The 23199-nt window shown below is 39.0% G+C and overlaps 1 protein-coding gene across 4 annotated transcripts in view; it reads left to right on the top strand.

Moving 5' to 3' along the window:
- Window positions 1-358: 358 nt before the first annotated feature.
- The window catches only part of tpk1 (thiamin pyrophosphokinase 1), a 57891-nt gene continuing 35050 nt past the window's right edge, over window positions 359-23199 (top strand). For 2 of the 4 annotated variants that reach the window (XM_035652599.1, XM_035652613.1), the window contains exons 1-4: window positions 359-449; window positions 2885-2976; window positions 7833-7907; window positions 16674-16743. In XM_035652599.1, coding sequence (XP_035508492.1) covers window positions 2934-2976; window positions 7833-7907; window positions 16674-16743 — 188 coding nt within the window. In that variant the 5' untranslated portion in view covers window positions 359-449; window positions 2885-2933. Of the gene's footprint in view, window positions 450-1430; window positions 1572-2884; window positions 2977-7832; window positions 7908-16673; window positions 16744-23199 lie in introns of those variants that run through there. The other 2 variants (XM_035652614.1, XM_035652606.1) reach the window with 2 other exon arrangements.

Raw genomic sequence — 23199 nt, 5'->3', positions numbered from 1 at the left:
TTAAACCAGCACGCCCTGTTTTAGAAGATTAATTTCACTCCCTTTTTTGAAAGAATTTAGTAGTTGTTTTGTTGATTTGATATTAAATTGGACATCTGTTCAGTATCCATGTTGTAATGGGACACATAATGATGGTTACGGTGAAGAGTGAAAGCAGTGATTGGAATAGCCACTCTCGAATTACAATAATTTCCACTGAATGAACCGTAGAGTGAAATTAAACTATTTATCAATTTGCTGGAGAACCCTAGAGTCTCCTTTAAATAAACCCTCCGGGACTTTGAGAATCCCAGCTTCACAGAAATGCACAAAGAAAAAAAAAAGCGTTTCCACTTTTGGCCTCTAGGTGTCGCCGTAACAGACTCCCGCCGCTGTTCGCTCCTGCTGGTGAGCTCCCTGCACTCTCGTCGACTGTTTACAACACTCAATGGCGGAAGTGGCTTCACTCTGTGAGTTTTTACTGAATGTTTTACCAAGCATACCAACGACAGCTTTAACGTGCGAGGTCGGGTTATTAGTAGTGAAACATAGAGTCGGCGAGTGTGGTTGTTTTTGTCACAATAGCGCGGGTTTATGTGGAAACTACGGGAAGCAGCCTGGGTCAGCCTTTGCTCCACCGGTTTGCCCCGTATTAACGTTAGCTGAGTTGAGGGTGAGGATGCCAAAGTCCAGTTCAGAAAGGGAAATGTTTCCCAATATTTGCCTGCAGGGAGAGCTGAGCGGTGCTGGGTTGCTGTTAAAGGAGCTTACGGTTCAGTTGTTGAGCGATGATATAATGTGTTTTAGCATCACGAGTTGCTGCTTTCAGCCCACACATGCGTTCACACACACCTCAAAGTGTGGTCGATTATTTCTGCATTAAAAACACCTGTGGTTGATGTGGGCTGCTGCAGGAAAACTACTGGGTTTTGTTGTTGTTGTTTTTTTTAAAACTTTATTTAAGAAAGTGCACAAGCTGTTAAAAAATAATATTATTTAAAATAATTATATTTTTTAAACTACTTTATAGATGTTAGTGATTGACTATTTTTTATAATATAATGGGGATAAGTATGAAAATAAATAAATAAATGACTACCAACTCACATCTATTTGAATTATGGGACTGGGTTAATGGTGTTTGCTTGTGGGGACAGTGTGTTTGATTAAAATTAATGATTTTACTTGATATTAAATGTTGACTTTATAATTAATATTATTTTGTTATCATGGTTGTGGAACGTTGCCTCAATTTTCATATCAAAATGGATTACATAATTCCGCTTTATGACAGCTAAAATTCAATTAATTAGTCAAATGATCTTATTCCAGTGTAGTAGTGCAAGTACATGCGTTAATAATTGACATAAGCCTTTAACTTGGAGAAAGGAAGACTTGGCTGGACCATGTGGATATGGAGGGAGGGAGGGAGGGTTGTTGGTGACCTTTGTTAAGGGGAAATATAAGGAGGTTGTTAAAAGTTCAGCAGAAGTTCGAAGAGTTATTATTGTGACCAGTATCTACACGGTGCTTTCTTTTCTCTCTCGGTCTTGGTTTGCTCTGTTCGACCATCTGGATTGTAAAGCGTAAAGGTGAGCAGGGCTGAGGTGTTGGGGAGGTGCATGATGTTTGATTTATGCCGTTGTTGTTCTGTATGTAGAGGGAGAAGGAATACATTGTAATACACACGCACGGAGACGTTTTATGTTCAAATGACTTACAAGAACGTGCAGAAAGGTTGTTTACAGATTATTTCATATATCTATATATTTATATATATATATCTATATTTGAAATTTCAAGTTTACCGGTAAACTGACTAGTGTGCAGAGAAAAAAACAAAGAACTGAGAATATGTGTGTCTGAAACTGTTCCACATTCAGGTGTTAAGCCTTTTGGCACGCAATGACTCTTTGCTGTGTGTGTTATAAAATAGTTCACAATGTTTCATGCCTATATACTTGTAGAATAAATGTCTAATCTTATTTTACCTGAAGACAGAGTGTCTTGGTTTTTTCGCTCCCTATGGTTATCTGCACCACTTAATTTCAAGCAAGACATCCTGGATCTTGTTTTTTGTCTATGCCCTTTGTTACTGTTCCATATTAGTTTCAACTGAGTGAAACTTGAAGCTCTTTATCAAGCGGTGATTATATGATTGCTTCCTGTAATTGTTTTTTAAGGGCTGCAGCATTATCATTAAGTAGTCTGCCAATCATTTTCTTGATTAACTGATAATTATACTTCTCTCTGAAATATAAAAAAACATGTTCATTACAATTTTCTCATGTTTAAAGTGTTGCTTCAAATTGCCACACATTCATGTATTGTGTCAGTTAAAGCTGCAAATCAATTGCAAGGAAATCAATCTGCAACTGTTTTGGTAATCAATTAATCAGTTTGTGAATTCAAGTCAATTTAGTGTGATTTTTTCAATAATTTTTTGCTGTTTAATATCATTGAAGAATGAATATCTGTGGGTTTTACAGATAAAATAAATCTGATGACGTCAACGAGTACTTTGGAAAAATGTGATGGGTATTTTTCGCTATTTTCATCTACATTTACACGCATTTAATGGACCAAACTATTAATCAGCAAAATAATTTGCACTTTAATCAATAACAAACATAATTTTTTGTTGCGGCCCAAAAGTCACTATTGTGTCTTGAGCGACCCAGTGATCCAACCTTACTGTCACATGTGCGTGTTAGTGTTTGTATTCAGCCTGCTTGTGTGAGGAGGAATAATTAGCCCAGAGGAAAGCTGATGATAAACTGGGATTACAGACGAAGTTGGAAAATGAAATGACTTCCTTTGATCGGCTTATAACAAAAGGAAGGAAACAGAAAAAAACCGATAAAAGCAAGAATAGTAGCAACGGTGTCTGTCGCCCTGTCCTCAGTTCCAGGTGAGTCGGCTGATTGAAGACTGGGCTCCTGTGGATTCTGACCATGGATGAAGAGTTGACGCCTTTGGACTGCCTGTTGCCCTCAGGTACTGTCTTTCAAGCACGCAGTCCCATGGCGCAAACGCACGTCCACACAATCAATCAAATACGCAGGCCCATGCTCAGACACATATGGTATGTTCGCCCACCAGCCACATCTGAGTGTGGGACACCCAAACACAGACATCTGTACGCGTCTGATCAAAACACACTCTTACTCACATCGCTGTCACACTTGTCTTCCTCTCTCTGCTTCTCCCCCTCACTCTGACACACAAACAGTCTAAAGGGAATAAAAACTCAAAAACAAATCACTGGCACTTTCATGACAACAATGTGTATATGTATGAGATGCACTTCCCTGTGTCTTTTTCAGTTAGGCTGCATACATAATGAATCTTTACTCAAAGAGGGCTTGATCTGTTTGCTTGTAATGTGTGAGAATAACAGACACTGAAAAGGCATTTTGATGATTGAAATATTTCTAAAAATAATTATGTTTGCTCCTGAATAAAATCTCTGTCATCATATAAATTAACTTTGTTCAAACACAACACTGGAAAACCAAATTAAGTCTGACATTTGACCAAATCTCACTATTGTACATTTACTTTATCTTCTCCAGTGGCATGTACGTTTCTGTAGCAATATTTCCCCAAAGATGTTCTGTATCTGTTGATGCTCTTAAAAAACAAAAAAAAAGGTTTATGTGAGCTCCCTGTTGGTACGTGCGAGTGTGGAGGAAGCAGAACAGATATGAGCCTAAAGGCAGGTTTTACACAGAGCTGTAAAGGTCAAGGGGATCGTACAACAGTCTGGCCTGTAGAGGAGACAGCAGGCACATGTAGTCTTCTCCGTCTCGTGTTTCTGTCTTGTATTACAGCTACAGTTACATTTGTCATTTTCAGGTGATTTAAAGATCTATGAAGAGATCATTTTGTGACTTACATGAAAGATATTCCTACCTTATGAGCTTGCAAAGGGAGGCTGCTATTAGTTGAGTAGCAACCGACACACTCTGTTTGTTCAAATTGAATTGTGGTGTGGGGTTCTGACACTGGCTAGAAATATTGTCCACCCACAGAAGGATATAAATAGAGAGCTTAGGAATGAGAAACAAATGTAATGTCCCCAGAAAGATCAGCAATGTATTTGCCTCTCTCATCCTTCTTGGATTCTTCGGAAAGCAGCAATTACAGATGAACCTGGTAAATAGACATACAGTAAGGGTATTGTGTGCAGTATTCTGACCAGATACAGAAGAATTTGAGGGTCTGAAGTTGTGGACAAATGCACTCTTTATTCTGCTGCGTTACATTCCCGGAGTTATGTTGGAGTTTTTTGGATTGCTGGAGAATCTTGCATTGAGCTGTATTCTAGTTGGACATGAAACATCCTGTATTGACCTCTTGTTGTCAATGTCTGCCCATTTACAGAGTGGTATGTGAAAAATACACCATTAAACAGGAAAATGGGCAAAGGAATGCGAGGTGCAACGCCAAGAACTGTTTTCTGAGAGGTTTTAGTGTGAGCATGGAATTCTCATGGAAAAAGTAAAAAGAAAAGGAAAGGATAAAAATGAAGGTATAACTGAACATTAATTGCACCTTATTTTTTTTTAGGAAAGATTCCATTTAAATGACATGAAAGCATCGGTTTGATATAAAAAGCACTACATTGATAATCATTGATCGTGTTCATCATGGATCTGTTCACCATTTATTGACTTTGGCTTTGCTAATATTGTTTTCAGTCAAACGGCTTGCTTGTAGTCTCCCAGTGATCTTCTTTGACCTGAAGTGCGTGTGGGGATTCACGTTCCCATCTAACATGAGAGCAGCCTGTTCTTTTGAACATAATAGGGCTGATACGATTAAGCAATTATCAGTCAAGTGCAAAAAGTAGGTACTGTTTCACAAGAACGCAAGCAGAACTGTAGGATGCTTCCTTTCAAAAATAGTCTTTGAGCCTGTTTCAAGCCCTGGTTGGCTCTTCATCGGGTACCTGCCTCTGTACCTGATGAAGAGCCAACCTGGGCTTGAAAGGTACTCTAGCTTAATCAATTAAAGGAAATGTTCTTCAGTGTTGCGGTCCTTGTGATACATGACTGAGCAATTGACTATTTTGATTGAATTTTTAATCGTAAGTAAATATGATTTATTAAGGATAAAGAGATTGCTATTATCACTTCATTATGTACAATATATTTCCAACAGTACAATTGCATTATGATGCATTGCTCTCTTCTTCCTTGCTGCCTTTGTGTGTCTCTCCCTCTCTGCCTCCATTGATCCATTAATGCTGTAGTTAAACTACAAGGCCGCTGTAATTGTGCTTCTGTACATATGTTTGTATATACTTTACATTCTCACACACGTGTCGGATTTGTGCAGAGCAGGAACACAGAAGCGCTGTTGATTTTCTATGCTTGCACAGCTCAAAAATCAATAACGCAAAAAGGCCAACATCAGTCAAGAGACACTTCCGATTCTGATTCTATCAGCAGTTTTGAAGCATTCATTGAAACAAATGTTTACTCAAGCACATTAGCTGAGCATTACAGGCTACACTCTTGCTCGCTGTACAAATCCAAGATTTATTCTAAAGATTTCACCTGGTGTGCAAATAATCCTCCAAACGGTTGCAGAACAAAGCAGATCAGAGCACATACACACACACACACACACACACACACACACACACACACACACACACACACACGCTCCTCTGATATCATTTTGTTGATAAATCTGTCACTTGGTATCAAAGGTAAAATACATGTTTGGGATTCCTTGTATCATACACTTTAAAAATCTTTCTCTATAGTGAAACAATTTCCCCCGTTAGATAAGTTTAGAGTATATTTCTATGGCTTCTTTAGTTTAATCTCTAGCAGGAAATGCTTATCTAGACTCCTGCTGGAGAATATAAAAACAGCCCCTGGATGTCTGCATTTTAAAATCCCCTGTGTGCATGGTTAGCCTTTTAAATTTCACTATTTTAATTATAAATGCATATTCCTGGAATATCTATGTGCTAGGTTATGAGCTTGGATTTTGTGTGCGTGCATGTATGCGTGTGTTTGTGGTATTAATGCTGTCTGGCACTTTTAAAATAATCCCAAGGTGACATTTCTTTTGAACGAAGTGTACAAAAGGCCATGCAGCATACCTGCGGGTGTGTGCGGTGAGATGAGTGGTTTTGTGACAAGGGGTTATCTGAAAAGTCACGGCTGGTTGAGTTTGTCTTTTGTTCTCTGTACACCTCCAGCCAATTAAGAGACAAGACTGACAAATCTGCTCCTCCTCTTTCTCCTTCTTGCCTACCCCTTCTTGTATCCTCCTTTCTTTTCCCTCCTCTTTGGTGTCTCCTCTTCATCCTCTCTTCCCTTTCTCTTCCTTTTTCCATACTCTGCTGGGGTTGACTTTCGTACTAGAAATGACCTTCCAGTGACATCAAGCCTGCTGCTGCAACAAAGTCACAAACCCAAAAGACTTTTTTTTTTATCCTCCACATTTTCTCAGCCAAGCCTAAATGCACTCTCTTAAGGGTATGAAACCTACAAAGAGACACAAGGTGATGCACATTTTGCAATGAGAAGTTCATGAAACCTAAAGTATATTCTTTTACTTTCTTCTTCGCTGTTGCATTTTCCGCCCTCCCACAGCATTCACGATGTATCAGGAAAGGTGTATTGGGAAAGATACAAGCTTTATTAGACACGCCATGTCGTGGTTTTTCCGAAACAGGAATCCAGTTGTGTGGAATTTACATAAATACAGTTTAGGAGAGATGGAGAGAGGACACAGAGTGTTGATTGAGCTTTCATATGACATTTTGGCTTTGCTACTAAAGCCAACAACGTTAAAAATGGATGAGAAATCATTTATAAGGGCAGACTTAAGAGTGAAAGATAAATGAGCAAGGAATGAAATGGGTGTGAAGTGTGAAGGCGAGGGGATGAAAGGTTGTGCTTTAGTCTTTGGTCCATTAAGGCTTTCCAACAGCTGTTCTGTTTTTACATTGTCAGTGAATGCTGGGTTTTCCTTTTTTTTTTCATCTACAGATTGAAAAATGAAAAATGAGAGAGCATTAGTCAGGGGATCTGCATTAGCAGCAGAGCAAAAGAAAAGCTAAAAGCAAGATGGATTGGGGGGTTGAGGGAGGAAATAGATTTGTGAAATGATGCACCCTGGGACAGACACTTTGACAGAGAAGCATGGAGGTACACTGAGAGGAAAGAGAGAAGCTATAGCATGACAGGTAACTTTAATTTGCGCTGTTTTTAAAAAAGGCTTGCCTCTGTTGTCATGCAGTTACAGATGGTGTGTCACCAAGGTCAAGGTATTCAAATGAGCATGGGTGAGATATGTGTAAGTCCAAGTGCACAGATTTCGCTTTAAAATAACAGCTAAGAATAAGGACTTTGGCATTGACTGTCACCCTGGTTGAGGAGAGTAAAGGTACTTATTGGAGGAACTTTGTTACATCATTTTAATACATAGTTATCTATACATTGATTATGTTTTATTTGCAAACAAACCACTTACAGCCAAATTGGATCGAGTGGGAAACATTTTGAACTTTCACAAAAATTAAGATTCAACATCCAGTCACGTTTGGAATGATTTCTGTTTTTAATCCTCACCCTATTTCCCTGTCTGCATGTGGAGCATGAATATGACTTCATTATTTTCCCATTGTTTTAATTATTTAGTTTTTTATTTGGCACATTTAGTGTCACAAACAACAGCCTCCAATCTGTATTTAAAAGGTTTTGTTTTTTTTAAACATGCAAATGGTGATGCATTGTGTTTTTGCTATGTGGTTATTATGCTCCATCGTCTGTCTGTGTCTCTATCTGACTGTATGATTCATACCTTCCTTCCATTGCCTTCTGCAGGCAAACAGAGGATCTGTCTGATCATTCTGAACCAGCCTCTGGATAAGGACTACCTACACATCCTCTGGAGTAAAGGTATGTCACATATCACCAACACAGATCAAACCATCCCCCTTTATATCACTTAGATCCTGTCTGTTTTTGTTTGCACTGAGCGTGTATTCCCCTGTTGTTTTCTGACAGTGCTCTCTAGCCTGTGTGGCCTCTGCTCTGCAAAAGCTTAATTGCTTCCATGTCATTGAAAATGCCTCCTCCCTGCCCTCTGCCCACATTTCCTGTGAGATGTGTTTTAATGAAGTTAAATATGACTAAAGATCATTTTTTTTGCAGGAAATAATTTCCCTTAGTGCAAGGATGACTTATTATTTTATTTTTTCATTAACTCCTGTGGCTGAATGACCTGAGCATTCATTATAATCCAATGGAAGATAATATTTATTTACTTCCATGGCATTCACAGCTTAAATATGCAGCATGATTTTGTTGCCCCTAAGAAACTGACTTTTTTGCTTCATGAATAAATAGCATAATGATTTTTGAATTGGAAATTTCATTTAAATTTCTGACACAAGCATTAGCAACGGTGACAAGCAGAAACAGGATCATTTCCAGATAAACAGGAAATTGATGAGATCGAATAAGAGCTATATTGTAAGTTAAAAGGTTGGTATGCCTTTCATTCATTATTTTCATAGGTCATTAGCATTATCAGTAAAGCACTTATACTTAACTATACAATTTGTTTTTATTATAGATGTTGAATCCTTTTGAAAGCAGTCTTATTGCAACTGCAAGCTCTCAAGGTAACAAGGATAGCACATCCTTTCAGACTCAATCATGCGTATATACATACACTATAGATAAATGGTTCTTAAATAATGTGAACACAGTGTGAATGTGAGCCACTTCACCCAGTGTGGGACTGGGTCGATATGAACAAACCCACTGGACCTAAGACCCCCGGATTCAGAAGATGGGCGTTTCAATTATAACAAATTCCTCCTTGCCACCGACAGTGAGCTGTTGCTTACATCTGTGAGACCTCTTGCAGCCTTTCATCAATGAGGGGAAATTGTCTGGTTAGTGCAGGATATGGACAGAGAGGAAATACTTACGCGAGCACATTTGTGTCTCATTGCTGCACAACCCATATACATATAAAGTTAAAAAGAACAACATTTTCGGTGACATAGGGCAGAAAGTTTAAAGCAGGACACGGCTCTCTACATTCATATTCAAACATACAGTACTTACTATACGTAATACAAGCTCACTGAATGGCTCCACTTTAACAGTTTCCGAGTAATAGTCGTGCCCACGGGCAGTCAGTTTCACATCAGCAACCTGCTGGTCACACGTTTGCTGACATGAACCAAGGAATTAGATTTCAACCACATTTGTGTAGTTGGTAACTAGACAATATAAAATGTGCTTGATTTTCCTTATGCTTTGTGAATACTCCAAGGCCCTTTATCAGTGGAAAAGACAAACAGAAATTCTAAAAAATTCAAAAACATGCACAAAAGGCTCATTGTTAAAAGAGGAAAAATAGTTTTTTGAAGGGAAGTAGAGCTCCAGACTCCCTGAGGTGTCGCTTATGAGATGCGTTCAAGCATAGCGGTTGTGCTACTTGGCTGTGATGTATTAAATATGCAAAGCTGACTTTGAGGCTTTAAACCAGACAGTGTCATCTCAACCTGTATCCCACTACTTTGTTTTTCTTTGAAATTATTTGATGTGATCAGTAACAGAGCCTAACTGAACAAGAACAAATTGAACCAAACTGTGCTGAATTTTTTTAGGCATTTCGTTGTTTTTATCAAGGACAGGGTGGAGAGAAGTGGCCTGGATCGCTGGCTCTCAACAGGTTTGAAGCTGAGACCATGAAACAACAACAAAAAAAACTGTAGAAACCCTAATTTATGAACAATGTAATACACAGAATTATGCAATCAGGGAAGAAGGTTAGCAAACAAAGTAACTTTGAAGGCAAACTTGTGACCACATCAGATTAAATTTTAATGAACACAGCTTTGACATTCTTATCAACGTAGCAAAAACCCAAGAGGCACCTGAGCTCTTTCCATCGCACAGCAGTCACGCAGTTAGATATACACTCTTAATTTCCCCCTTTATACTGGAGGACCACTAGAAAATGTTTTATGGTGTTAGACAAAGAATTTTCCTCATCTGATTTCACGCCAAAGGTTGCCTGTTGCCCCAAGATAAAGATTATTTGGGTTATCTATTAAGTGAGAAGAATTGAAAATATAGAGTTTAAAGAAGGAAAATTATATTCATCAAAAGGATTTTGATACCTGTCAAATAAAAAGGGAATGGGTTAATTAATGCTAAATCTAATCAAAGCCTTACACTGTATGCCCAAGGGTAAAGGGAAAGTCCTGAAAGTTTTCTGTAGATCTGCAGAGTACTATCAAAAATCACATCCCTTGTTTTTCAGAAAATGCAGTTGTTATATTATTTGAAATGGATTTGAACACCCATTTGTAAGTTCTGAGTGCAAACAATATCTAAATTAAAGACTGTTTTTCAATATTCAGCTTAAATTGTCTGTTTGCTACCAGCACAGAGAGATATTAGACTTGTAATAGATTCTTTACGCCCGGCTGACGATCACTAACTCTCAATGGTATTTGGAAATTGATATTTTTCATTTAATATCCTTATTTTTAAATCCAAACTGCCAGACCAGCAAAGTGTAAGTGATCCAGGGATTCCATTTTACACATTCTGGGTCTATTGCATGCCCTTTTGCTGATTTTTTTTTCTTACCACAAATATTTTGTTAACCCCTCCCAATACTTAGAAATACAGAAACAAGGATCACGAGACAAGCATTGCATCAAATAATCAAACTAAACAGCTGCAGTCTTTTCCGTGAAATAGATGGACATATCAGATGGATTTTGACAGTATGATGCAGCTTGAAAGTGTCATTGCAGATTTGGGCATTTGCTCCCTCATAGATAAGTCTTCTTACAAAAAAAAAAGTTGGTTTCTTAAGTGCCACGGGCATTTGCTGTGGTGTGGATGTCAGAAATTGGGAAGCTTTCTTGATCCGTTTGGCTCTTGGCAGCATTGCACATGGGACTTGAAGAAGTTTTTGACAGGATGATGATGGTGCGTGAATGGCAGATCTCAGATCTCTCGCAGTGTGATGGTAAACAAGCTTGTAGCAAGTTTATCGTTCCTCACTTGATATGCCATGTATTTTTAATGTTGTTTATGGGATAAGCTGATGTCGGTGTGCGCATGAGCGTGTCTTGAGTGTGTCGCTCTCCAGATGATTGTTCACCTGGAAGCATCGTAGCCAGGTCTCCACCCTTGCAGACACTTACACACACATATGCATGCAGCACTCTCAGGTCCTCTGATGTGCTGCCCCTGGGCCCCCCTCATCACCTCTGGGAGAGGTAGAGCAGCAGGGAGCAAAGGAGCGCTGGAAGAGCGCAACACTGATCAAAGGGAAACTCATTTACAGGTGCCGAGTGTGATGTTGTGAAGTGGGATCAAGCTGCTTATCTCACACACGCACCCTCTCACTCATCTAGTCCATCAGTCACCCGCTTGCCCATCTAGTCAGTCACTCACTCACTCACTCGTTCGCTCAATCAGTCACTCATTTACTTACTTAGAGATCCCTCTCTGTGTAACAACACAAACAAGCAAATCAATAAAGTAATCAGTGAAGGCAACTCTCTACAGGACAAAAAAACAGGCCTGTGTTTACCAGAAGTGCCTTGTTTCATCATTTGTTGATGGGGAGCAGCTTGCTGAAGTTGAAGTTTATGAACATCACCTGTCAGACAGTTGAGTACCAGCCTTGCAATCAAGGCTATTTGGGTGATGTGGCTGAAATGCATTGCTGTGCACATACACACACACACAAACACAAACACAAACACAAACAAACATACACACACACACACACACACACACTTCCTGCCCACGTGTCAGGTAGAGTAAATGGGTATGTGGAGAATTTGTTGAGGGAAGCTATTAGCGAGGATTGATGGATTGAGATCAAAAGGAGGCTGGAAAGCAAACTCTTGTAGGACTGTCAATGGGAAGGAAAGGAGAATGAGCGGAAGAGCTGTTGAAATTGTGCCACCTAGAATAACAAAGAGAAGGATAGAGCAGAGGAATAAAGAGTAGAGTGGAGCTAGAGAAAAAGAAAATGAGATGTTTGCACAGGAAATCAATCAAATTTGAGGCAAGGTGTAGAAAGCAGGGTGGATCTGGAGACAGGGTGACAGATGGAGGGGGAGAGGTGGACTGATAGATGAAGCGAGGGCGTCAAGGCATCATAATAAGGATAATAATCTTTTCACCGCTCTCCGTGACCGTTTGCCCTCTCCTGTACTGCGCTAAAGCCTCAACCTGACAGACATTAATCCTCACCACTAACCTCATCAATACTGGCCTGCTATAGAATATACCCCACAGCAATGTGTGTATGTGTGTTTCTGCATGAAAGTGAACATGCATCTTTTCTGCATCCAACTCAACTGCGAAATAGATGATTAAAAAGCACTGAAATGACAGGTTCAGTAATGTGTGGAAGCACATTATCTCCTGCCCACCATTATGTATCTATCATACAGCAGAGTGAGTGACAGGAGGAGTTGGTTCTGAAGCCTGCAGGGAGGGATTATTATGGCTAGTTAATTTACAAGGTCATCTCCCACTGCCTGCTTCTGCTGTCCTCGCTCAGCTCACATCATATCACCGTCAGGCTTCATAAGGCATCTGTGTCTCTGTATGTTTCCTGTAGAGCTTGTTTGTTCAACTCATATGCTCTGAAGTGAAAAGAGATGGAGATAGAGTTGGTTAAGCTTTTTGCATTCACAATTGTGGTATACTTCAAACGGATGACAATTCATTGTTTTCAGTGGGAGAATGACAGTAATTGTATCTTTTCTGCCTGTGGATGGAGTGCAGATGGAGAGATAGTCTTCCTCGTGTTCAGCTTTCCTTTACTCAATTTCATTTACTGTAATGAAGACAAATTGAATGTCCACAGATCTAGAAAGACGGGCATTTTAGAAAGTTTCTCTCATATTGAAAATAAACTTTTGAAAAAAACGTTGGCTGTGTGGCTACTTTAACCTGTTAACATGGTCGCCGAAACATGGTCACCGGAAAAAAATAAATAAAAAATAAAAAATATTGTTGACTGGTGCAAAGAAGTGTAGTAATGCACCAACAAAGGCAGCAAGAATGTTTGCTACTAGGAAGTAAATGGATGTAAACAATGCAGGATTTAAAATATATACAAAAAATACTATCAAAACAAACATTGACAAGGCAGACTTCCCCTGATAAGAGTATGATGGGAAACCAACCACAGTGTGAATGCAGCCTAATATTATTAATTATTATTATTATTAATATAGGTATAGGGCAAAAAATATGGTCAAGAAATGCACATAATGAAAAAATATACAAATGTAACTAGATGATTTTGAAAGATTGTTATGGCGTTGGTACTTGAGAGCCATACTTTGTAGACATGAGCTGAGATTTACTGGAGCTGTGTGTGTGTGTGTGTGTGTTTGTGTGTGTGTGTGTATTTTAATGACATGCCATGCAAACAGAGCTGAATAAATGATTGACAGACTGAAGTAACTGTTCTAGAACCCTAAGTCTGAAAATGATTCTGTGTGTGTGTGTGTGCTTGTGTAGATACTTATACACAGATAATGACTGATAGCTTTACAGTCTGTCATCACCAGGCTTAAAGAAGAGTCTCTCTGTTTTTCCAGAAGTTGTCATTTAAAAAGTTTCTCAGCCTTTGCACTCAGTCAGAGATAATGAGTCATTTACATTCCAATCCTTTCTTGACGTGAAACATCGACAGCAGGTGGTGGGGTTATGAATAAAAGCACTACCTTGAGTATAAGTGTCTTATTTACATCAATGTGAATGTGTCTGCATCTTTCACTTTTCAAGCACTCAAGGCAAGGATAGTTAGATTGAGAAGGATACCCCCCTCTGTTGTAAAAATCATTCTCCTCCATTTAACTCTTCTAATCGAGTGTGCGCATGTGAATTTAGAGTATGTAGGTGTGACACAGTACCCATTGTTGCATGCAAAATTTTAGGGGTCATGCTGATAATAATGTGTTAAGAGTTGTGTGATGTATTGAAATAGTGACTGTGGAGTTGGCAGTTTAAACTCCTGCACCTACATTTGTTATTACAATGTACACAAAAAAACAGATTAATTAATTAATTATTATCTGTGATGTGTGCAAATCTGTTGGTAGGTAGGTAATCAGAAGGAAACACTTTATCAGTATTATCTCCCATTTAAAGGTACCCTGTGGAATTTTGAGTGGGTCCAACTTTTGTTAGTATATCGTTTGTGCCCACACAAAAATTGTGAACCACACTGATTATGATCATTGTGTACTATTCCACTGATCAACATGGTGGTAACGCGCCAAAGAAACATAGCAATCCCACAACAAAGGCAGGAATGAATAAGGTATGATTGATAACATTAAGACTGCACTCCAATAGCGTCCTGCTATTGTACATGCTGGCTCACTGGCATGGATTACTGGGAAATGTCATTGTTAACTAAGTCTGTTTCACATGCTCCTCTCCAGATATGATTATAGTTAAAACAGCTGTAAAAAAGGTTTATTAGAATGATAAAGGTGTAATTTGTCCCACCCTAAAAGACGCAACATAGCTAACGGAGGGAGATGTCATTCAAACAGTCTGTACACACCTCCACAAAGCTGAGAAGAGGCCTAATCTGGCAACAAAACTGAAATGACCTGTGTGCCATAGGTTTGCATAGCTTTCATACACTTGGCCAGCGCAGAGAGTTGTGTTGCAGCAAGGTCAAATTTGCTGGATGTCCCTGTTTTTTCCCTATAGCCCTTTGCACCAGGAATAATAGTCGCATTGAAATAGACGAGGCACTGTATTTTTGAATTGGTGCATATGTTGGTGTGAACCTGGCCTAACGTGGTTTAAGTTTGCCAGTGCTTGGCATGTCAAGATTTTTCCTCTTTTCCCCTTTGTTGGTGTAGTAATAGTCAGCAGTACGTGCCTACCTTTAACAGAGTTTTGACTAAAAGTTTTATAAGATAGCCGCTGCCTGATATGATGCTATGAAGTCAGGCTGTTCTGAAGGCAACACATCTAAAGCTGGTCCAAACCAGCGTGAGCAGCATGAAGGTGATAGTGGGGTGTGAGTTTGTAACAAAGTGAAATTCATTTCTTTTTGACTTGAAATACTCTTTCCCAGATGGCGTGTGGGGGCTTGTATGCATGTACTTGACCACATGTAGTAAACCAGATCATATGTGCAATGGACAGCTGTGACTAGAGATTATTCTTCACACCATATCCTGTTGTGTTACTTTTTTGCACCCAAAAAATGACATGCACACTTAATGCTGGGGAACGGACACAGTTGTAGAAAGAAAGCCGATGAGACAGAAACCACGTACATCAGTTGCCCGTCTCTTTGGTGCAGACTTTAGTTAGTTTTAAACAAGGTGCAAATAAACTACATCTCATTCTTTGAAGTTTTTCCCCCATGTGCACCGCAAAAGCCCCAAACAGAAAGGGGCTCTTAAAAAATAGGTTGCCTGTTCAATTTGAATAGAATAGAGGCCATGAAAGAGCATACATTTGCAAATAGTTTGCATCTAATTTAGTGCATCTTCAGTGCCATTTTAGGAATAACAAATAACCGCCTTATTTGTCTGGTTTTAAAATCAGAAAAGATAAGTGCTCTTTCACTTTCTTTGCCTTTTAAAGGAAATATTTTAATCAGAATGCTTTACTTGTCTGTGTAGTGTGCTGTTTGTGTGTCTGTTTTCTATGGCAAAGAGGTGGATCCTTTCTAACTAATTTGGACCTCATTCAAACAGTTTAAGTTTTTTGCTGTGATTGAAGCAAATTGTATGAAGTATATTTGTTTAACAATAACCTTGGCATTACTCATGTTGGCGTCCAAACTACTGCTGTGTTCATTGATGTTTTTCCTTTTTCTATCAATTTGTTCTTGTGCACTCAATGCTCTGACAGTCAAATGTATAAAGCAACAGAATTTGCCCCGAGTGCTTTGTATTGTGTGTCAAGCCAGCAGGATACAGAAGCTGTAGATGTACTCACGAAAACCCCTGGACCCCCTTTGAAAGGAAGCTGCACCAAAGGATAAAGAGCAAGCATGCAGTATATATATCATAAGTAGCACTAGAAAGATGTCACGTGTGATATGGCTCTCACGAACAGCACACTTTAGTATGCAAGGCCATATCTGAGAATACTTTCTTTGAAAATCCTTGTGTAACGTGCACTCATAAATGGCAGGTCACATTTTCTTAATTCCTTGCTTAACAGTATGCCATATCCAATGCCAAATACTATTCTTGTTTGTATCCAGCTCCTGTGAATCTAATCATAAGTGGTGTTTCATGTCTGGGGTGAGGCTTTCTGAATGAGATGAGTTTTTTGGGAGGGAGAAATTATGTTATTGCAGTGTGTGTGTGAAGAAAATTACGCCAGGTGTGACGCCAGTTAGACCAGACTAAGGCGGTGCACATAGATAGGAAAATACAAATTGACTCAAGAACTGAAAAATCCTAGAGTGAAGTGGACACTTCCACCCTAAGTTAACCTCTGCGTAAGTGGAAACTGGTTTATTGTGACACTAGACATTGTTTATACCAGTTTGAACTGGGTCATGTACAACAGCATGTTCATTTTAAAAATGTGTCTTCAGGGAATGTAAGATTTAAAACCACCCGCTTCAGGTACGCGTGTTAAAACCTCTCTCTGTCTGTCGTTCTGCAGCTCTCTTGAAGGCATGTGCTGATGGAGCTGCCAATCACCTTTATAACATCACAGCTGGAGATAGAGACAGGTGAGTCTGTCTTGTGTTCACATTTGCATTAGGTAATTTGTGTCTTCGCTTATATGTCTTCCTATGTGCATGTAGTTGCAGGGTTATGTTTGGGGAAAAAGGTGATAAAATAAAAAAATTGCACACTGTTTAATATTATTATGTTTGCTTTTAAGCAGCAGCAGTTCTGTATTATTGTGCATTTAGCAGCTCTGTGTTTGGTTGCATGTGCATGAGTGTGTGTGTGTGTTCACCCTGTTTATGTATTTGCGTTGTGTGTTTCTGACAAAGTACTGTATGTGTGCATTCTGCAACCACATTTTTTCTGTATGTGGCTAATGGAGGACTGCTGTCAGGACAGAGATAGATCTGGGGTCCACTGTGTCCCTGAAGTGTTGAGGCTTTCACATTAACACCCCGAGTGTGAGCAGGAATGTGTATTTTGTCAGGGTGTGAATGTGATGTTGTGTGTCTGTGTTTGTCTGTCGTTGTAACAGCCGTTATAAGTTGTAGACATCGCAGGTGAGAACATTCTGCAAAGCGACATCATTTTGGACCATTTACACCTTTTTCCACTGTGCAAACGTATTCTTGTCCTTGAGGTTAGGACTGTCTTTTAAATCTAAAATCAGTAAAGCTGAAAAGAGAGAGAAAGTCAAGGTTTTGTGCTTTATTGGCCATTCTTAAGTAGCATGATTAAGAAATTACAAAACAATAATATGAGAACTTTTAGTTTGGTATCATAACAATTTGTATTTTCAAAATAAAAGTAGCCGCGTACCTCTGTCTCTGTGAGTTTGAATATGTTAGACCAGCTGGCAGAGGCATCGTTCATGCTTCTGTCTCTTTGTTTGACGCAACAGATTCATTTTCTGACCCTCCAGTCTGAGTTCTGTCAGCAGCCTGCAGAGTGGAGCTGACAGCCAGGCCTCCCTTTTAGCTCGACCGCTCCCAACTCAAACAGCATCTGCCCAGAAAAGTTATATTCCATTATACTGGAAGGGTGTAGACCGGAGGAACAATAGCGAGGATGGGGAGGATGGTGGGGAAAAAAAGAAGGAAATATTTATGGGTGGGGATGTGCAAATCAATCACCAGCAAGTTAAGATGTATTTAACCTAACATTACCATAACTAATGGACTACAGAGAGTGAGAGGAGGGGAAAAGGGGCGAAGGAGATGCAAGTAATCAATCAAAGCCAAGTTTTATGAGTACTGGCAACACAGACAACAGCAGCACCATATTATCAAGTGGAGGGATGTATAAGAGCGATGAAGGAAAAGAAAACCAAAAGAAAAGAAGTTGAAAACAAGATAAAGACGTAATAGATAGCTGAGCAGAATTGTGCCTGTGCGTGGAACTCTGTGTGTTGTGCATTTAGCATTTTCTGTGCGTGTGTGGGTGAACATCATAGAGCTTTCACTTTTTCCCCCAAATTATGTGCGAGTAAAACTGTTACTGGGACATTTTTCTCATCACTGATATCACAGTGAAAAAATATTAAAGGAGGGCTATTTTGTCGGATGCATGCAGAGCTGCTGAGAGGTCACACATCTAAGCTGTAGCTTACACATCAACTCATCGACTCATGAAAGTATCCTCCCATGAAACGTTGATCGTTGCATAATGCTGTACAAATTGTGCTGCTCTCCACTGCAGGGGCACATGTGGCTTTTAAGATCCAGTTGTGGTTAAGAAAGCAAAAGCCATCAATAAGTGCGTCCAACAGCTTGCGCTGACATAAATTTGACCCACATTTACTCTCAGTTTTTTTTTTTTTTTTTTTGGATGTAACAGATATAAGATTAGTCACATGCTCAGCATGTTCATTTGCCTGTAGGAGAAAATTTCGGAGGCAGACCCAAATTAAACTCTGTATGTGGCCTGTAACCATTTTTTAAAGGGTTCACAAAACATACAAGCATTACCAATAAAGGACGAGTAACCGGTAGTGTAATTCCTGTACCACATGTCGCTGGTGCCATATCCCCTCATTAAAATAATAGAGCATAATAAAGTTTTCGGGTCAGCTTCTACAGCCTCCTGTCGGCGCTCTTGCACAAGAATGGAGGTGGGTGGTACCGGCTCCCAACTAGTTAAAAAAAGGTGCCACGTATATTTTCTGTCAAATACAAGCCTTAATTGGTAGTTTCATTTACCGGATGAAGAGAGGAGGAAGCGCGTCAGGCTATAGGCTTTCTGCCTCTCCATTTTGATGTAGGTTAACAAGGACATGGATTTTCGACCCTTCACTGTATTGGTGGCCCCTTAGACAACAAGTATTATTGTGTTTTTTTTCACACATAAATTCAAATGGAACTCGGATCCATTGAAATGCTTTTGATTGAAGGTGATCTTTCTCAAAGCATATGTAAAAGTGAGTGGCAGAAACAAGCTCTGAAAACAGCAGTTTTTGCCACTATTTTCTTATCCTCTTTTTGACTGTTGTGGTCTTTAACTGAGTAATAATGTATACAGTATTCTAATATTAAGTCCTTTTGCACTTGATCACTATATTCAAGCAGTTACTCACTTCTTTCTAAGAATCTTGGGTCACTTGTTCTTTTTCCTGGTATTTTAGATCCAGAGTATACTTTATTTACATAGCTTGGATGAAAATTCGTCACGCCATAATTTATGCCTGTATAAGTGTTTTCTCATGCCTTTTGTCTCTTTATAGCATTAAGCTGTCTTTACTTTGTCTTATCTCTCATAACGAATATCTTCATGTATTCCAACATTGAGTTGTGCTAACATATTTATTTTTTATTTTTTTTAAAGTAGCCAGTTTTTTTGGGGCTTCCTTATTTCCTTTATGATAGTCTGAATCGAGCTGAGACAGACAGGAAAAGGGGAGGCGGGAGAAAGAGGTGGATGATAACACGCAGCTAACAGGACCACAGGTCAGATTCTGAACACCTGGGCCTGCTGCAGGAATAAAAGGAACTCAGCCTGTGTAGGTACAAATTGGGTGGCCAGCTCTACCTACTGAGCTAACCGGGCACCCAAGAGTGTGCTACTTACTGGTAAGAAGCAGAGAGGTAACCTCAAATCAATATCCAGTTAGTGCTGGGACTCTGTCAGTACCAGTAGAAGATCAGGTAAATGTACTGTAAGGCTGTTGTGAATTTGAAAAGGGAACTGATCTGAATAATGTTTTGCTAAGTTGTAAGTAAAGTTATTGACATCAGTATGTGGCTTTGTAGGCCCATTGCACCAGCTGTACTGAATCTGCCATGACACATTTTTTTTTTTTTTTTTGTCATGTTTAGTTCAGACATTATTGATGTGTGACAATACCACATGGCTTCTCCCCTTTTTCTTCTTTGGACACACACAAGGGCACCGGCCTATCTACATAAAGTCGTAGACTACTGCTACTCCATACTGTAGCTTGTGCTATATGTATTATTATCAGTAAATGATTCAATTCTTTTAGCAGAAATCAGTCAAAGGAATGCACCTCACTGCTCACACTCATACTCAACTCACAAAATAAATTGCTAAATTATTATTATACACCAAACTTGTGCTAAAATTGCCTTCATGGGGGCTAAAAGGCTCATTCGCCAGAGCTGGTACCCCCTGGCTCTCTTGCAAATGTAACCCTGTATTTTCTCCATTTCTAAATGAAAATTCCATTTTGTCTAATTTGTGCATCTAATCAAATCCTCCGAGAGGATAAGAAGTCAAGAGATGGATGAACGTGGAGGGGAGCACGGCTGAATGTGGGTGGAGGTAATTGTACATAAGCTGAGTTTATGAAATGTGCAGCTGTGTGTGGATTTGTGGGTGTGTTTGTAGTTGCTGAAAGATACAGATTGTGAACGTTTCAGTGTTTGAATAAGCATGTGTATATGTGGAGGAGATTTTTGGAGCGTAGTTGTAGTCAGCATTGTGTATGCATTTTGGTTTGTAGAAGATAATGCTGTCAGCCTCAGCAAATTAAGTTGTCAAGAGGGAAACTTCTTATTTTATAAGACTTAGTGGTAAAGATATCTCTGACAGTCTCTGTTTCTGTTTGTCTGTCATTCCACGATTTCTCATTCACATCTAACACATTTTATTCTTTATGTTCAGCAGACAGTCCAACATTATGCAGTAGTATTTAATTAGGCCTGCGTAATGTGCAGATGGGGTCAGCAAAGATTTCTAAGGTTGATATGTTGATATTTGTTTTAAAATATTTTTAACAAAACCATAAATTGGTTTGACATCTTAATGTATCATAATCATTATATGGTTCATTTGAAGCTCCCCTCAAATGTTCTGTAATTAAAGTCGCTCAGCTTGGGAACTGTTTAACTGCTGGCATATCAAGAATTGCGTGACCTAAAAACAGGATCACAGGCCAACAGTTAAGAGGAATACACTGCAAATTAATCTGGGCAGGGGGTTTGCAAGACTCATAGACCACCTGATGACTGGTGGCTCCTTCCTCCTAATTGCTTTCAGTGCTGTTAGAAAGTTTTTTATTTTGCACTCAACATGAATCAAAGCATTATGCTCAGTCATTTTACAATAGTACCTTGTTTGACTCATTGTTCTTTGTCTTTGATTTCTTCTTGTGGTAGTTGAGTATAATTTGTATAATAATGTAATGTTACTGCAGTAGGTCTATTGCGTTAGCAGCAACTTCAGTTCTTAATCTACAGTAATTCACTATTACTGATTTTAATTTGTTCTACATTACCATATTATCTTTTGTCAGGAAGCCCATAGCCAAACAAGTTTTCCTCTATTAAGATCAAGTTGTTCTCTCACTACACCTGCTCTGCTGTTACACTCCAGGTGGAGTTTGTCTATGATAGACTGATTGAAAATTCCCCTCTGTGTCTATCGCAGTGTTGGAAATTGGCATGCTGAGTTGAGCTGATGAGCATTGGGAACTGGGCCTTATCTTCTAATATGAGGGCTTTGCACTTTTGTTTTAATTATTAATTATTATACATACATTCCATAATTATAATTGTTCATTTTAATATTTATATGTATGTATGTATATAATATGTTAGTCTATCATACGTTTATTGTATTAAATTTGTAACAATTAAGGTTATAGGCGTCTCAAGTGTGTACTCTTGATTACTCCTATTATTGCTTTAGTAATTCTGAGAGTTAATAAAGTAGGTATGCGTGTGTTTTGGGAATGAGAAGTGTGTGGAATTATGACTATGTCTGGTTATTAGTCTGACAGCCTACAAGCATCGGGCTGATTAACTTTGGGATTAGAAACTGTTGGACCACAAATCACTGGATCACTGTTGGATGAACGAATCCAGGTACAACACATACACGTAGATGCTTTAACAATCATACATCCAACCATGGGCAAACAGGTCAGGAGATTTTTTATTGTTTATACAGATGAACATAAGCATGTTAGAGACACGTGTACATCAGCATGCAAGCAAGCTCTCACTCATGTGCCTTGAGGTCTTACTAATTAGAAACTTTGTTGCAGTGGGATAATAAGATCTCTCTTAGCACTGATTGGTTGTTTCTCATGCCTACGTTTGCAGTACTGCTTTTCTTATGAAACCAGACAAAAACAGACCCCATGCAGCTCACATCTACAAACCAACAATTTACATTTACAAACCAACAAGTTCTCAGATTTGAATAACAAAATAGGTTATTTGTCAGTGCCTTCCAAAATAACCCATCTGACCCTAACACAACTTGTGACTGCTGATAGAAGACAGGATGCTGTGGCGTTCAATGCCAAGCAGACACAAATGTATCCCTAAGAGGTTTTACAGCTTACACATAAATGCGCACACATACATAAATTGAATAAACAGAGAGCTATCTGTCTCTCTCTGACAGGAATGTTCTACTCAGTGTATTTAATTTTCAGTTGTAATCATCTTAATTGCATGTATTAACATGATATTTCTGTCAGGTTTATGCAATTAACAACTGATATTCTGTATGACTTAATTGTGTGATAGTTCTGGGTTATGTGAATCACAAACCATGGGGGAAAGCAAAAGGCTGGGTGAATTAATATTTTATACCAGTAAACTGCATTTAAATGTTCTTGATTTTATAATCACTTATACAAATAATGTGCGTGTACAGTGGCCTTACATAACATAACAACCGTTCAAACCTAGCAGTCCAGGTTCATTTGCATCCTCCAGCACAGGTGTTCCTGTAAAGATGAAAGTTAACATACATTAATTTCATGCATACTAACTGCAAAATACTGTCAGTGTTAATACATGCTATATTCTCAGGGCTTATTACTTTTCAGTTTTTATTAAACAATAGGGACTCTATTTTAGTCATTTAAAATGGCTGAAATTTGCATTTATAGTTTGACTGCTTATTGTTATTTTTTGTTATATAGAGGGACTGTGGTGGTGATCAGCAGCCACATAAAGCAAGAAATGTCCCTGACCATTTTGGTTTAGGTTTTGCGACACTATGTGAGAGGACGGCCATTATTCGCATGACCACAAACGGTTGCA

Source organism: Morone saxatilis, unplaced genomic scaffold (assembly GCF_004916995.1).
Source record: "Morone saxatilis isolate NCDOM2014 unplaced genomic scaffold, NCSU_SB_2.0 Contig0, whole genome shotgun sequence".
Classification (NCBI taxonomy): domain Eukaryota; kingdom Metazoa; phylum Chordata; class Actinopteri; family Moronidae; genus Morone; species Morone saxatilis.
This window is presented reverse-complemented; position numbering and strand designations above follow the sequence as displayed.